At 36.7% G+C, this 15590-nt stretch overlaps 1 protein-coding gene across 1 annotated transcript; it reads right to left on the bottom strand.

Moving 5' to 3' along the window:
• Positions 1 to 9730: 9730 nt before the first annotated feature.
• Positions 9731 to 10663, bottom strand: LOC105873311 (olfactory receptor 2A12). The gene has a single exon (XM_012768131.2). The coding sequence runs from the start codon at positions 10661 to 10663 to the stop codon at positions 9731 to 9733; it is 933 nt and encodes a 310-aa protein (XP_012623585.2).
• Between the last annotated feature and the right edge of the window lie 4927 nt (positions 10664 to 15590).

Raw genomic sequence — 15590 nt, 5'->3', positions numbered from 1 at the left:
TTCCCACCTCCAAATCCCTTCTCAGGGCTTATAAACCACTTTTACTCACAGTTAATCTGTGGTCATTTCTTTGAACATAGCCTTGGGCTTAGAGGAACCTCAACAAAAGGAAGAAAAAATATATGAGCTGGGATCGATTCTCCTCATTGGGAAGTGAAGCCTAGCTATAGACCCCTCCTGAACCTTATGATAGACTTGCTTGTGAAAGTCGGGGCTTTTTCTATCATATTTTGACTACAATTCACTCCCCACAGACAAAAATAATGATTCAGGGGACAGAACTCTGTGGTAATACAACTAATCACATTCTCCCCAGAGAGAATTAAAGAGTGTGCTATTGTCTTATCAGTAGTTGAACCAATGAATCCATTTCCCATGTGATTCATTTTCTTCCTTCTGCATTCCCATGGGATGTGTTGTGTGTGTTTTCATGGGATTGGATGGGGACTGGATTTCTGTTAAAGAGGCAAGACTTTGGCACAGAAAATTAAAAAATCAAGATCAGGCCATAAATCGATTTCTCTCAATACTAACTTACTTTATCAGTCTTAAAATTGTTCGGCTCTCCAATTTCTGCTGGTTCACTGCAGAGGAGAGTCTGTGTTGTCTTGATCTCTTGTAGTTAGAGGTCCCATGGACCCTCTTAAGGCATATCTCAGAGATATAGGTTTCTCCCAATGGAGAAAATGTTATTGCAACATACTCCAGGTTTCTCCTTTACATATATTTTTAACTTGGCAGTTCAGGTATACCTCATCTTCTTTCTCACATTTCTTCAGTGTGTCCTCTATCTCAAATATCTCTAGATTTCTCAGCCATGTTTTTATTTCCTTATCCTGGGTTGGGCCCTACAGATAAAATAAGTATATCTCTCCCTTTCTTTCTAGCTCTTTTTTTTTTTTTTTTTTTGCTTTCTGCACTAAGTGATAATGTTTCATGATTATAAAATCTTTCCAGTTCTTGCTCTCTCAGTGTCTGTTTTTAGTCTGGCTCTCCATACAGTCATACATAGTTCTTTAACTAGGGTAGAAAGAGCACTTCAAAATAATAGTACCATATTTAATAGATTGTGGAGAACAGTAAAATATATATTCAAGAGGAGGCTAATTGGGGTTATTTCTCTTTTAAAATTATCTGTGTGGACAATAGAGTCTCCCTCCACTTACCTCCCTATCCTCCAACCCAAGACTCTCTACTTCATTCAACTACTACTCCCCAGTAGCTCCGCTCTTGAAATTCTCATTCCATGTTTCAAGTCCGTTTTATCCTTGTTTTACCCACTTGACTTCGTACCAAGTACCAATCCTTCATAGCACTCGTGGAGCCTCTTCAACCATCTTAACCCAAATTGGTCTCCCTGCTGTGACAGAGCAAAGCACTTACTATTAGAATGCTTCAAGGATTTGCTTAAATAATCTTTTACTTTTAGTATTTTTAAAATTGTTCATCTTTCATATGAGGCTATTGCAGAAAAAATAAATATGACTCATCAATACCTAGGTAGATCTAAGAATAGTATTTTGCTACATATCCATTCAGCTTGGCATAATTAATACGATGTTATTTCTTCTGTTGAGGACAATATAAAGACTCTTTTATTTCAAAATATTACAAGGGAGCTGGGCACGGTGGCTCACACCTCTAATCCTAGCACTCTAGGAGGCTGAGGCGGGAGGATTACTCAACGTCAGGAGTTCAAAACCAGCCTGAGCAAGAGCGAGACCCCGTCTCTACTAAAAATAGAAAGAAATTAGTTGGCAAACTAAAAATATATATAGAAAATATTAGCCAGGCATGGTGGTGCATGTCTATAGTCCCAGTTACTTGGGAGGCTGAGGCAGAAGGATTGCTTGAGCCCAGGAGTTTGAGGTTGCTGGGAGCTAGGCTGACAGCATGGCACTCTAGCCTAGGTAGCAGAGTGAGAGTCTGTTTCCCCTCCCCCCCAAAGTTACAAGGGTAGAAATATTTTTTGTTACATGGATCACTATTGTAATGCTTGAGTGAAGGCTATAAGTGTGCCCATTACCCAGATAGTGTTCATTGTACCCATTAGGTGGATTTTTGTCCCCCCCACTCTGCTTCCCTCTGCTTGATTTCCACTAAGATTTACATTCCTTTGTGCACATGTGTGTTCATCAGTTAGTTCCAATTTAATAGCAAATTCATGTAGTGCTTGTTTTTCTATTCTTGAGATAATTCACTTAGGATAATGGTATCCAATTCCATCCAAATTGTTGCAGAGGGCATTAATTCATTCTTCTTGTGACTGAGTAGTGTTCCATAGTATACATACCACATTTTGTTAATCCACTCAAGAATTGATGGGCACTTGGGTTGATTTCACATCTTTGCAATTGTGAATTGTGCTGCAATAAACATTCCAGTGCAGGTGTCTTTGATAAAATGATTCTTTTCCTTTGAATAAATATCCACTAGTGGGACTGCTGTATCAAATACATTTGGAACCAAAAAAAAAAAGACCAAACAGCCAAAGCAGCCCAAAGCAAAAAGAACAAATCTCGAGGTACCACATTATCAGACTTCAAACTATGCTACAAGGCTCTAGTAACCAAAATAGCATGCTATTTGCACAAAAATAGGGACATAGACTAATGGAATAGAACAGAGAACCCAGATATAAAACCATCCACATACAGCCAACTGATTTTCGACAAAGCAGACAACAATATACACTGGCAAAAAGAAACACTATTCTATAAATGGTTCTGGAAATGTTGGATAGCCACATGTAGAAGAATGAAACAGGATCCATATCTCTCTCATCACTCACAAAAATTAATTCAAGATGGATAAAAGAGTTAAATTTAAGGCATGAAATCGTAAGAATTACGGAAGAAAATGTTGGAAAGACTCTTCTAGATCTTGGCTTAGGAAAAGAATTTATGATGAAGTAAATGGGACTTTATTAAATCAAAAGGCTTCTACACAGCTAAGGAAATAATCAACAGAGTAAATAGACAATCTACAGAATGGGAGAAAATATTTGCAAGCTATGCACCTGATAAAAGGCTTATATCCAGAATCTACAAAGAACTCAAGCAAATCAGCAAGAATAAAACAAACATTAAACATTTGGGTCTATTAAAAAGTGGACCAAAAAGATAGGCAAATGGCCAATAAACATATGAAAAAAATGCTCAATGTCACTAATCATCAGGGAAATACAAATTATACCACAATGAGACATCACTTTATCCCAGTTAGAATGGCTTCTATTAAAAAGTTCAAATGCAACAGATGCTGGCATGGATGCAGAGAGAAAGGAATGCTTATGTACTACTAGTGGGACCACAAATTATTATAACCTCTGTGTAAAGCAATACAGAGATTTCTCAAAGACATTTAACATAGTTAACTATGAATATAAAATCATGTGTCATGACTTGTCTATTTTTGCTTCTCATCTTTGAAATGTTAGAGCAAAAACATTTCCTTTGGGAAGTCTTAGACTTCTTATGAGAGTTATGTGCATATTAACAAACAGTTTATATTTTGGCAAGAATAAATATTACAAAGCATACATGGCCCCATCATTGGTGATAGACCTTTATTAAATGAGAGTCTATTTTGAAACTGAAGTATTTGTGGATTATATCAATTACTATACCTACAGCTGGAGTTAAGCATACTTTTAGCATTTTGCCATCTCTGAAAGAGAAACACCTCATTCACAGGGCCTGAGTCCTTTCTATTTTTTCTTTTTTAAAAAATATAAAGTCCATTTACTACATAGAATTTCAATGGGCTATTGAAGGAGATAAAATAATAAAAACAATGATATGGAATTTGAAATTTTAAGGTCTGTTTTCACCATCTCTTCTGTTATTGGTCATCTTATTAACCTTATAAAGCTACTATAGGATGTGCTCCAGCAAAACAAGGGAGTAAACCAAGAGAGACGATGGCCTTATTAATGAACTAGGAAGTCCAACTGAGGATAAAGGCAGTTGGAATTGCTAGGATGCAACCAGTCCAGGTAGAAGGAGAATGGAAGACTCCTGATGGATGTCTGCAAGAAAAACCTGGAATGAATATATTAGCTGAGGGGGCAGAGGTGGTAGAAAGACTTAGAAATTGGCACAAAGAATCCAAGCAGAGGGGAAAATGGGGGATTGCTGCATACTTCCTGCCTAGAGAGTCAGGTGAGAGAAAATCTTGGCTTAATAAAGAGTTTTCTAACTTATTGCCACTGCTGATGTGCTGTGGATGAGTGGGCTTTAAGGAGGTGTTGCCTTTCTTTCTCGCAGCTGCAGTCTTCTCCAGCAATTTCCTCCCCATGATTGGGGAGTACAACATTGAGAGTACAACATTGCTCTGCACTTTGTTTAGGAGTTGAAGAGTTGGTGCTGGCACCGGTATTTTCCTTAATCAAATGTTCTTTGTACACCAGTAACATGTCAGGCACAGTTTAGGTTATAGGCTCAAGGGATACTGCTAATTAAGGGAGACAAAATCTGCATCCCTCTTGCTCACATTCCAGTGGTAAAGAGAAGAGCTGCATTTATTTTAAAAGTCTCAACACTTCTTTACCATCCTGTTTCTTCTCTTTTAGGAGGGAAAAGTAGCCTTTTTTTTTTATAAGAAGGACAAAATTTCAATATACACAATTTTGAAAATAAAGCAATTTTGAAAAGCACAATGAAAAAAGATTATTGCAGGTTGCAACACCCAGAAATAATTGTTATGATTGATAGATAGCTCAATATCTGAGATATTTCTTCATTAATGTGTACAGATACAAGGCTAACAGGGTAGACATATAAACAATTTAACAAAAATGAGATTCCACAATATTTTAATAAAATATTTTGACTTTTTTGAAAAAAGAACGTTTGCCCAATACGAAAATCAATTAGACGATACAGAAAAATACAACAATGTCACTTACACATTTGGTTAATTGAATTCCACATTCTCTGTGATCTTAGAGAAATATAAGGCTAGATAATTGTAAATATTTTGATAAACATGATTTCATACCCCTCATGGTGTTTTGAAGTAAATATATTTTTAATGTAGCAGAAGGAAGAGTATCTACCGTGAAACTAAAATACTTATTCTAATTCAGAATCTTTTTAAAAAAATTGTTTGAGATTAAGTTATTAATGGAACCCCTGGATTTAAAAATATTTTCTTATTATATTTAAAGACTGTAGCCATTATGTTTTAAATATCATGCCTTATCTTGTGAGAGTATCAATTGGGTCCCTAAAATTGAAGGAAGAGTAAATTTGTACACTTAAATGTCCTTCTTTCCCAGATTTAAGCAGGCTAGCTTCAGAACTCAAACCCTTTGGCAGAGAAGCCAGCTGTGGGTGCTATGACCATTGCTCACTTCCTTGCTGATCCTGCACTGATTTTCTAAAGGCACCAGGCAGTAATGTTATCAGAAAAAGTGGTCCTTACTCTGAGCCACAGGACATAAAACCCACGATTGACCTAACCCAAGCGTTCGATTTCATCTCTGTCAGTGTGTGGTTCAGGGACTTCCATTTGACTCAGTCTTGGCCAGTGGAATATAAGGAAATGCCTGCTGTCTGAGAGTCCTCCTGGAAAAGATTTTTCTTTATGATAAAACGGAAAAAGACAAAAAAATAAGTTTCTTTTGCTTCTTTATCAATTTTAGACATCATTATGTCAGAAAATTCTCTCACTATAAAAAAATATCTGAAAATGGTTTATCTATCATATTGTCAAAAAAGAATCTCTTTCCTGCTTTCATCTTTAAGTTTATTTGAAGGTTATTTTGGAATTAAAAATCCTATTTTCGTGCTATTCTTCTCTTACCTTAATTTTTATAAGATGCCATTTGGTATTCTTTTTTTTTTTTTTGAGACAGAGTCTCGCTTTGTTGCCCAGGCTAGAGTGAGTGCCATGGCGTCAGCCTAGCTCACAGCAACCTCAAACTCCTGGGCTCGAGCAATCCTTCTGCCTCAGCCTCCCGAGCAGCTGGGACTACAGGCATGCACCACCATGCCCGGCTAATTTTTATATATATATATCAGTTGGCCAATTAGTTTCTTTCTATTTATAGTAGAGACGGGGTCTCGCTCTTGCTCAGGCTGGTTTTGAACTCCTGACCTTGAGCAATCCGCCCGCCTCTGCCTCCCAGAGAGCTAGGATTACAGGCGTGAGCCACCGCGCCCGGCCTGCCATTTGGTATTCTTATTATGGCTTCTGCTGTTCTTTCTACCTGAAATGATTTAGCCTTTTTTTTCCTGCTAATTTTAGTTTTTCAAGCCCAATGTCTATATCACCTTTATCATAAGGTCTCTTTTACTGATTTTTGACCAATAAATTCTTTATCTAAATAGTTAAGTTTGTAAAACTTTTTCCCCATTTCTCACATGGTGATCAATGGTCACTGGTTCTCATGTTGGAAGGGAATACTAATTGCCTTCAGTAACAGTGGTTCAATAACATAGTTATTCCCAAGAGAATGTTCACAGTTGGGAACCCTATGGAAAACTATGTGTGTCTTTCATTATAAAAAGAAAGGAAGAAAAGGAGAGGAGAGGACAGGAGAGGAGAGGAGAGGAGAGGAGAGGAGAGGAGAGGAGAGGAGAGGAGAGGAGAGGGGAGGGGAGGGGAGGGGAGGGGAGGGGAGGGGAGGGGAGGGGAGGGGAGGGGAGGGGAGGGGAGGGGAGGGGAGGGGAGGAGAGAGAGAAGAGAAGAGAAGAGAAGAGAAGAGAAGAGAAGAGAAGAGAAGAGAAGAGAAGAGAAGAGAAGAGAAGAGAAGAGAAGAGAAGAGAAGAGAAGAGAAGAGAAGAGAAGAGAAGAGAAGAGAAGAGAAGAGATTCTCCTTTGGTTACCCTGATAACTTTCCCTCCAGGCAGTACAGGGGAGATATGTTTATCTTTTATCTAGAATCACTAGGTCACTGGTGTCAGCTACACATGTTTACAGAGTTAGCTTGGTATTAGGAATACAGTGCTCTCTCTCCCTCTGTTTGTCATGGGAGGACACAGTGAGAAGACACCCTCTGCAAGCCAGAAGAGAGCCCTCACTAGAACCCAACGATGCTGATGTTGGACATCCAGCCTCCAGAACAGTGAGAAAATAAACTTCTATTGTTTAACAACAAAGAGAGAATACAGGCTCTGAAGCCAGACAGCCTCTGTTTTAACTCTAGCTTTTGCATTGATTATACTAACTCAATGACCCAGGGTAAGTTACTCAACTTCTGTATTCCTCAGTCACCTCCTGTGCAAAATGGGAATCAGAACATAGAAATTCATCTCTCTCCCTCTAACCTGTGTGCCCCTTGGTTTCAAGAAGAATGTGGGTGGGGTGTCCACTTTCCTAGGAAGGCCTATGTAGGCTGCCAACATTAATTAGGGAGAGGCTTCTCTGGTCCCAGCTCTGCTCTAGATACTAGAGACACAGCTACCAACAGTACAATAGTGACACATGTGAGGTAGTAAACTGACAATTAACATGTGAATAAATATATAAGAAGAAAAAGCTCAGATGCTTAATAATGCCATGAAAAAGATAAACTGAAGGGCTATGGCAGGAGGTCACCTAGTCAAGACATTGAAGGGGACTCTGTCTGCAATATGCTGATCTTCGAGAAGCTGCTGCTTAGGAGTTGATAAACAAGAAGGTCTACAGAAGAGGACTTGGGGGGTTGTCTTGTCACTCTTTTTATGCCCTGTTTTGATTACTGTAAGTTCTTAATTACAACCTAGTCAAATGTATCAATATTTTCTTTTAATGCAATTTAAAGATTTTGACATTTTGCTTATTATTTTTAAAATCCTTCCCTTGCATATGTATTTCCTAAAAGCTTTACAGTTTTGTCTTTGACGCTTAGGTCTTCAGAACACTGGAGTGGAGGTTTCTGTGTGGTTTGAATATCTTTATGGAGACTCAGTTGTCCCTGCACCATTAACCGCAAAGTCTTGCCTTTCCCCAGTGATCAGCCATGCCACTCCTCTCCTAGAGCAAAGGTTGATGGAGGCATGCATCTGCTTCTGTGCTTTCCCTCCTGTTTGGTTTGTTTAGTGGTCCATCCCTCTAAGAGTATCTCCGTGTTCTATTTGTTAGCAGTATATAGCGTGTTTTGATAGCTGGAGGATAAAATCCTCCCACTTGGTGCTTTTTCTCTTTTCAGAGTATTTGGACTAGCTTTTGCCCCTTTCATTTGATAATTAGCTTGCCCTGTTCTGCATATACCCACACACTCTGCTGGGATATTGTAGGATATTGATTAGGATTGTATTAAATCTATTAATCAGCTTGAAGAGATTGAATCTCTGTAATATTACATTTTCAATCCCCAAATCCCTAATATCCCACATTGCATATCTGTATTTAGCTACCATAGTCTCTCAATACATTCTTCTAATTGTCTCTTTAGAGTTTTTGTACAGACTTCGTTAGAATTATTCCTAAGAATTCCAAAATTAATTCCTTTTGTGTATGATATAGCATTTTGAAAAATATCCTTTTAATTCTCTGCTATTGATTTTAAAAATGTAATAGATTTTTCATATTGATTTTGTATCAAGCTACTTTGTCAAAATTTCTTATGTTTTTAATAATATATCATAAGATTCTTTTGGATTTCCTACATATACAATCATGTTATTTGCATATGATTACAGTCTGTTTCCTCCTTAAGTGTGTGTGTTTGCATGTACATGGGTGTGTATTTGTTCTTTTTGTATAACTGTTCTAGTTAGAGTCTCTCATAAAAAGTGACAGCAAGGAAAAACAAGTGGTTTTGGTGTGCATCATTCTCCTATTCTTTATCTTAACCACTTCGGTACGGCGCTCACTGGCTGTGAAACCTTGCCCACAGCCGGCACTCACAGTCCGCACGATAATTTGTGCCATGCATGGATGACAAATCCGTTTTGCTCTTGTGTGATGAGGAAAGCTTTAAAGCACTGAAAGCTTGTTTTACTTTACAGGCAGCTTTACTTGTAATGTAAATCAGAATAGGTAACATATACATATATGTTTTCATTACATTATTTTTAAATATTCACAATTTTATTTTGATAAATGAAAAATTAGAAAAGTCATATCACACTGTCAGCTTAAGTCAACGCTCGGCTGTGTGCCTTCATATCATGGCTGTCGGCTAAAGTCGCTGTGAGCGTTCACCTGTGGCTATCAACTATAGTCGAGGCTTGTACCAAAGTGGTTAAAGGAAAAGATGCTAACGTTTCACCATTAACTATGATATCTGCTTTGTTTGGTTTGGTTTTGTTGGTAAATTCTCTTTGAAAAGGCTTACTGCTGTATTACGTTGTAAAGTGTTTTACCCTGAATTGATGTTGAACTTTGTCAAATACTTTCTTGGTTCTACTGAAATGGTCCCACGATATGTATCCTTTAGTTTATTAATGTGGCAAATTATCTTCACTGTTTGTTTCAATGTTAAATAATTCTTGCATTGGGGGTATATAAATAACATCATCATAATACATTCCCTTTGCTAGACTCATTTTATTAATCTTTTCTTTAAGATATTTGCATCTTATGCATGAGTAGGATTAGGCTGTGATTTTCTATTTCATGTGTTTGTCTCAGGTTTAGTGTCTGTGACTTAAACAGTTAGAGTAGTTATTTTCTCATTTTATAAGAAGTCCAAAGATAAAGAGCTTTGGGTTTGGTAAATGAAAGGACCGAAAGGAAATTTACGAACCCGGGATCATGAGAACCAGGCTCACACACTCAGGATATCACAAACCATCCTTCACATTGACCTCTGCTTCCAAAGAATTCTCCTAAAGGCCCCTTTCACCTCTGCGTTCCTCAGGCTGTAGATCAGGGGGTTCAGCATGGGGTTGAAAAGGCTGTAAAACAATGATAGAAGCTTCCTCTGTTCTTGAGAGTGGCTGGACTTGGGGGCCATGTACATGACGATGGCGCTGCCAAAGAAGAGCCCGACCACGCAGAGGTGGGAGGAGCAGGTGGAGAAGGCCTTTCTGCGGCCCTCCCCAGACTGGATGCTCAGGATGGCCAGCAGGATGCGCGAGTAGGAGACCAGCACCAGGCAGAGGGGCCCCACCAAAACACACACAGAGCCTGCGAAGAGGACAACTTGATTGAGCCTGGTGTCAGCACAGGCCAATTTGAACACTGACATGATTTGACAGAAAAAGTGATTGATTTTTTGTGGCCCGCAAAAGGGCAGCCTCAGAATGAGAGTAACATGGACCAGAGCCAAAAGAAAGCTAAATATCCAGCAGGTGGAAGCCAGGACAGTGCACACTCTCCAGCTCATGATGAGGGTGTATTGTAAGGGGTGGCAGATGGCTACGTACCGATCGTAGGACATCACCACCAAAATCATACACTCTGTAACAGCAAAAGCCAAATACAAAAAAGTCTGAAATATGCATGGACCAAAGGAGATGGTTTTTGTGTGCATCACGAGATTTACTAGCATCTTAGGGACTGTGCTTGAGGCATAGGACATGTCAACGATGGCCAGGTGTGCCAGGAAGAAGTACATTGGGGTGTGAAGTCTAGAGTCTAGGCAGATGAGCCCCCAAATAATCCCATTTCCCATCATGGTGAAGCTATAGAATAGCAGGAAAATTCCAAAGAGGAGCAACTCCAGGGCTGGGTCAGTCTGGAATCCCAGTAGGATGACTTCCGTGATCCATGTCTGGTTGCTCTCCATGTTCTTGTGACAGATAAATACTGTGATGCACTAAGACAGAAATTTCAAAGCTGAGAAGTAGAAAAGAGGGGAAAAATATTTTATGATAGAGTATGACTTTATGCCAGAGGCAACCAATCAGTATTTCATGGACCCATCCAGCCCAAAGTCCTGTGAGGTTGACCTGCAAATTTGGCTTTTAGAGATACTGAAAACTGTAGTTACTGACCAATTTTAAAAATTAAGAGATTTCACATAAAATGTGGGGTCTGTGCTGTCTCAAAAAAAAGAAAATATTTGTCATTTCATGATATTCATTATAAGCAATAATTAACTAAAGCTAATGAGGCAACAGACAGAGGCAGGTCCTGTTTCATTTACTTCTGTTTCAGCCCATCTTTATTTTCTCCCAGAAACTGAGCTTAGCAACAAATAACAAGTTTATCATTGACCTATAATAATGATTATATATTTAGTCAAGAAGAAAGTTAAGATTTATGGTCAAGATGCATTCCTAATTTCTCCTCTACTTTAAACACATGGATATGAGAGATAAAATATAAAATACAAATATCAAAGAGTTTAAAAGGAGACATATCCTTCATATACCAGAAGCTAATCAGAAACATAATATGTTCCAAGTCTAGAAGAAGAGAGTTCTGGGATTCAGCTTTTATGGGTCAAGGCAAGTTATCGGAGGTGAATACCAATGTAATTGTTTGAAGCTAAGGGCTTGAGTTATGCCCATGATAGAAGGTTTAAAACAGCTTTTGAGTTTCTGGGTAAGGTGGCTTTTGAGAAGTCAATGTGCTTCCTGGCTCTATAATTTGGTTAACAGAGCCTAAGAAACTATCATAAGACCTGATTTTGTTGAGGAGCCCATGAAGCCAGGTGAAGAACAACAAAAGCAATAAGACAGTGAGGGGGGAAAAGGTGGAAAAATCAAATTAAAATCTAAGTAATAATGAAAACAAAACTCTTCCACTCAAAATATGCCCCCTAAGACACAATTTTTTAAAAACACACAAATTTCATGCTAAAGAGGACAAACAATTGAAAGCTTAAATTCATTCAAAATGAAACTAAATGTGTAGAACAATCTTCCAAATACTCTAATAGAAGGATAATCAGGATGTTGTAATCAATTAATGAAGACATGGTATTTACTAAATACTCCATAAATTAAGAGAAATAAACAAAGTAGTCATGAAAACACAACTAGTATATCAATTACAACTAGTACAACAAACACAACTAGTACATCAATTACAGACCTTTGCAATAAGAAACAGCCACACAGTTAAAAAAAAGATAAAGATGATAATTTCTAGATCTATCATTAAAAGGATGTTGTGTATTAGAAGATCTCATAAAATAATCCACCCATACTTTAATACTTATGAACAAATGGATAATATTTTGAAAGTGCAATTTAGAGACATGAATATTGCTTGAGAGGCTATACTTAGATATGATAAAATTCCTGAGCAAAATAATGGAGAAAATTGGGAAGAAACAATGTTTGAAGAGGTTTCACCAAAAATGTTCCAGAATTGAAAATAACCTGTCTTTAAATTGCTAAGGGAAAAAAAATAATTCTATTAGAGTATAGTAAATAAAGAAAAATGTACACTCAAGCAAATTGAAGAATTTTTTGTAGTTGAATATGACAATCTTTGTATCAAAAATGTACTCTAAAGAATGGAACAAGATAAATAAAAAATAAATTGTCAGTAAATATAAATTATCAGCAATTATCTCTTGGACAATTGTGTTTCCTTTATACTTTCTATTTCACCATGTCTAGACCTTCTGGAAACACTATCAGATCAACAGTGTAGTCAATCAGCCAATTTTCTTTGTCTTTTAACTACTGTTTCATATTTTTTCTGGAAGTTCTAGCTAGAGCAATCAGACAAGGGAAATAAATAAAGGGCATCCAAATTGGAAAGGAAGAAGTAAAATTAAACTTGTTTGTAGACAATATCATTTTATATTTATAGAAACCTAAAGACTACACACACACACACACACACACACACACACACAAACCCTATTAGAACTGATAAACAAATTCAATAAAGTCATAGGATACAAAATCAGCATACAAAAATCAGTAGCATTTCTGCATGCCAACAGTAAGCATTCTGAAAAAGAAACCAAGAAAGTAATCTAATATAAAGTAGCTACAAATAAAATATTAATAAAATACCCAAGAATAAACTTAATCAAAGCAGTAAAAGATCTCTATACTGAAAACTATAAAGCACTGATGAAAGATATTCCATGCTGATGGAGTGGAAGAATCAATATTGTTAAAATGTCCATACTACCCCAAGCAATCTACAAAGTCAATGCAATCCTCATCAAAATACCAATGGCATTCTTCACAAAAATAGAAAAAATAATCCTAAAATTTACAGTGAACCACAAAAGACCCAGAATAACCAAAGCCATCCTGAGCAAAAAGACCAAAACTGTAGGAATCACATTACTTAACTTCAAATTATACTACGGAGGTGTAGTAACCAAAACAGCATGGTACTGGCATAAAAACAGCACATAGACCAATGGAACAGAATAGAGAACTCAGAAATCCACTCATCTGAAGTGAACTTAACTTCGAGAAAGGTGCCAAGAACATACAGTAAGAAAAGGACAGTCTTTTCAATAAATCGTGATGGGAAAACTGGATATCCATATGCAGAAAAATGAAACTAGACCCTTATCTCTCACCATATACAAAAATCAAATCAAAATGGATTAAAGACCTGAAGCCATGAAACTACTAAAAGCAAACATTGGGGAAATGCTTCAGGACATTGGTCTGGGCAAGGACTTCTTGCATAATACCCCCAAAGCACAGGCAACCAAAGCAAAATTGGACAAATGGGATCCCATCAAGCTAAAAAGTTTCCGCACAGCAAAGGAAACCATCAACAAAGTGAAGTGACAACTCAAAGAATGGAAGAAAATATATTTGCAACCTACCCATCTGACAGGGTTTAATAACTAGAATATATAAGGAGCTCCCACAAAAATCAAATAATCCAATTTAAAATGGGCAAAGGATCTGAATAGATAATTCTCAAAAGAAGACATACAAATGGTCAAAGGGTATATGAAAAAATACTGAACATCATTAGTCATCAGGGAAATGCAAATCAAAACTACAGTGAGATATCATCTCACCCCAGTTAAATGGGTTTTATCAAAAGAAACAGGCAATAATGAATGCTGGTGAGGATGTGGAGAAAGGGAAACTCTCACACACTGTTGGTGGGAATGTAAATTAGTGTCACCTCTATGGAGAACAGTATAGAGGTTCCTCAAAAACCTAAAAACGGAACTCACATATGACCCAGCAATCCTGGTGCATATTCTCAAGTATATTCCTCAATAAGAATAAAAGTAAACCCTAAGGTAAATCAAAGATATAAAAAGTTATATATTAACACATAACTTGAAAAAAAATCTTGGTAAATTTCGTAAATAATGGGGTATAAAATAATTGGTGTTTTGCAAGGGTAAAATCAAATCTTTTAAAAACAGTAAGTAAACAGAGGAAGGGGAATGTTTGTTAAGTAAAGAATGCTAAGATTCTTGATGAAAATTGAAATCTTGAGTCACTGTAAAATTGTTAAAATAATTTATTAAACGTGGATATTAGCAGTTAATGGGTATCATTAAAATAACAGAATCTATAGTTTCCAAATTTACAAGATAAATAAAAGAAGCTTAAAAGCATTATCTATCCAACCTTAGGAAGCACGCAAAAAAAGGAGAAAAGGAGAAGCAAATAAATTTTTGATAAACAGAAACACAAAATAAGCTAGTAAAAATAAGTATATGTATATTCAGTATCACATTATATGTAATTACAGGACACAAAAAGATGGAGTTAACCATATTAGGTGAAAAACAGAAAATCAAGTTACAAAATCCTTACAAGAATCACACCTAAACCACTGGAACACAAATTCTCCCTCTCTCCCCTGCCATACACAATGAAATAATATAAAACATGTTCCAGGAAATAGGAACTGGTAGCAGCAATCTTGCTATTGTTCCACAGCATGTATAAGCACATAATAAGCATATATGAGATACTATACAATAATAATGAAAGGAAAAATCCACCAAGAATATGAAATTCAGAATTTATTCCCTACAAAAGACTACAAACTTCAAATAGAAAAGAATTTCCTAAATCTGAAAAAGAGTATCCATATCACCTACAGAAATATCATACTTAATGTTGAAATGTTAAAAGCTTTCCTACTGAGTGAAAAAATAAGCCTACAGTGTTCCTCTAACACCACTTCTATTTAATGTTGATTCAGGAATGAGCCAGTTGTAAGTACAAAGGAAGAAGTAAAGGGCATAGGAATTAAAATGGAGAGTATCAAATATCACTGTTGTATATGCAGAAAAATTTTAAACTTAACATATGAACTATTAAAATTAACAAGTGAATCTACAAAATTTCTGAATTCAAGGCCAATGTACAATATTAAGAAAATATATATGTGCATATATACAAACTTGTATAATTGCGTTTCTAGATTGGAAATTTTGTAAAGATTCTAAATCTCTCCAAATTGAGCTATGCTTTCAACGAAATTCAATCAGAATACCAGCAGGATTTTAATGGGTAGAAATTAACAATCCTATTCAAAATGTTATATGAAAATGCAAAAAAGGTCCAGAATAGCTTTGACAAGAAAAATGAGAAGCGCTTTATTGACTACCGAGCCTTACTGTAAAGCCATAGTAACTAAATAAATGTGGCAGTGGAACTAGGAAAAACAAATATACCAATGACACAGTGTGGTTAACTAAAAAATCCAGAAACACATCACACACTTTATCTGAGACAAAGGTGGCCCTGGTATTTTCAATAAATAAAATAAGGCCGGCTCAGCTAGCTATCCGTCTGGATGAACAC

The sequence above is a fragment of the Microcebus murinus genome, chromosome 9 (genome assembly GCF_040939455.1).
Source record: "Microcebus murinus isolate Inina chromosome 9, M.murinus_Inina_mat1.0, whole genome shotgun sequence".
Classification (NCBI taxonomy): Eukaryota; Metazoa; Chordata; class Mammalia; order Primates; family Cheirogaleidae; genus Microcebus; species Microcebus murinus.
The sequence above is the reverse complement of the archived record's forward strand: the minus strand, read 5'-3'. Positions and strand labels throughout refer to the sequence as shown.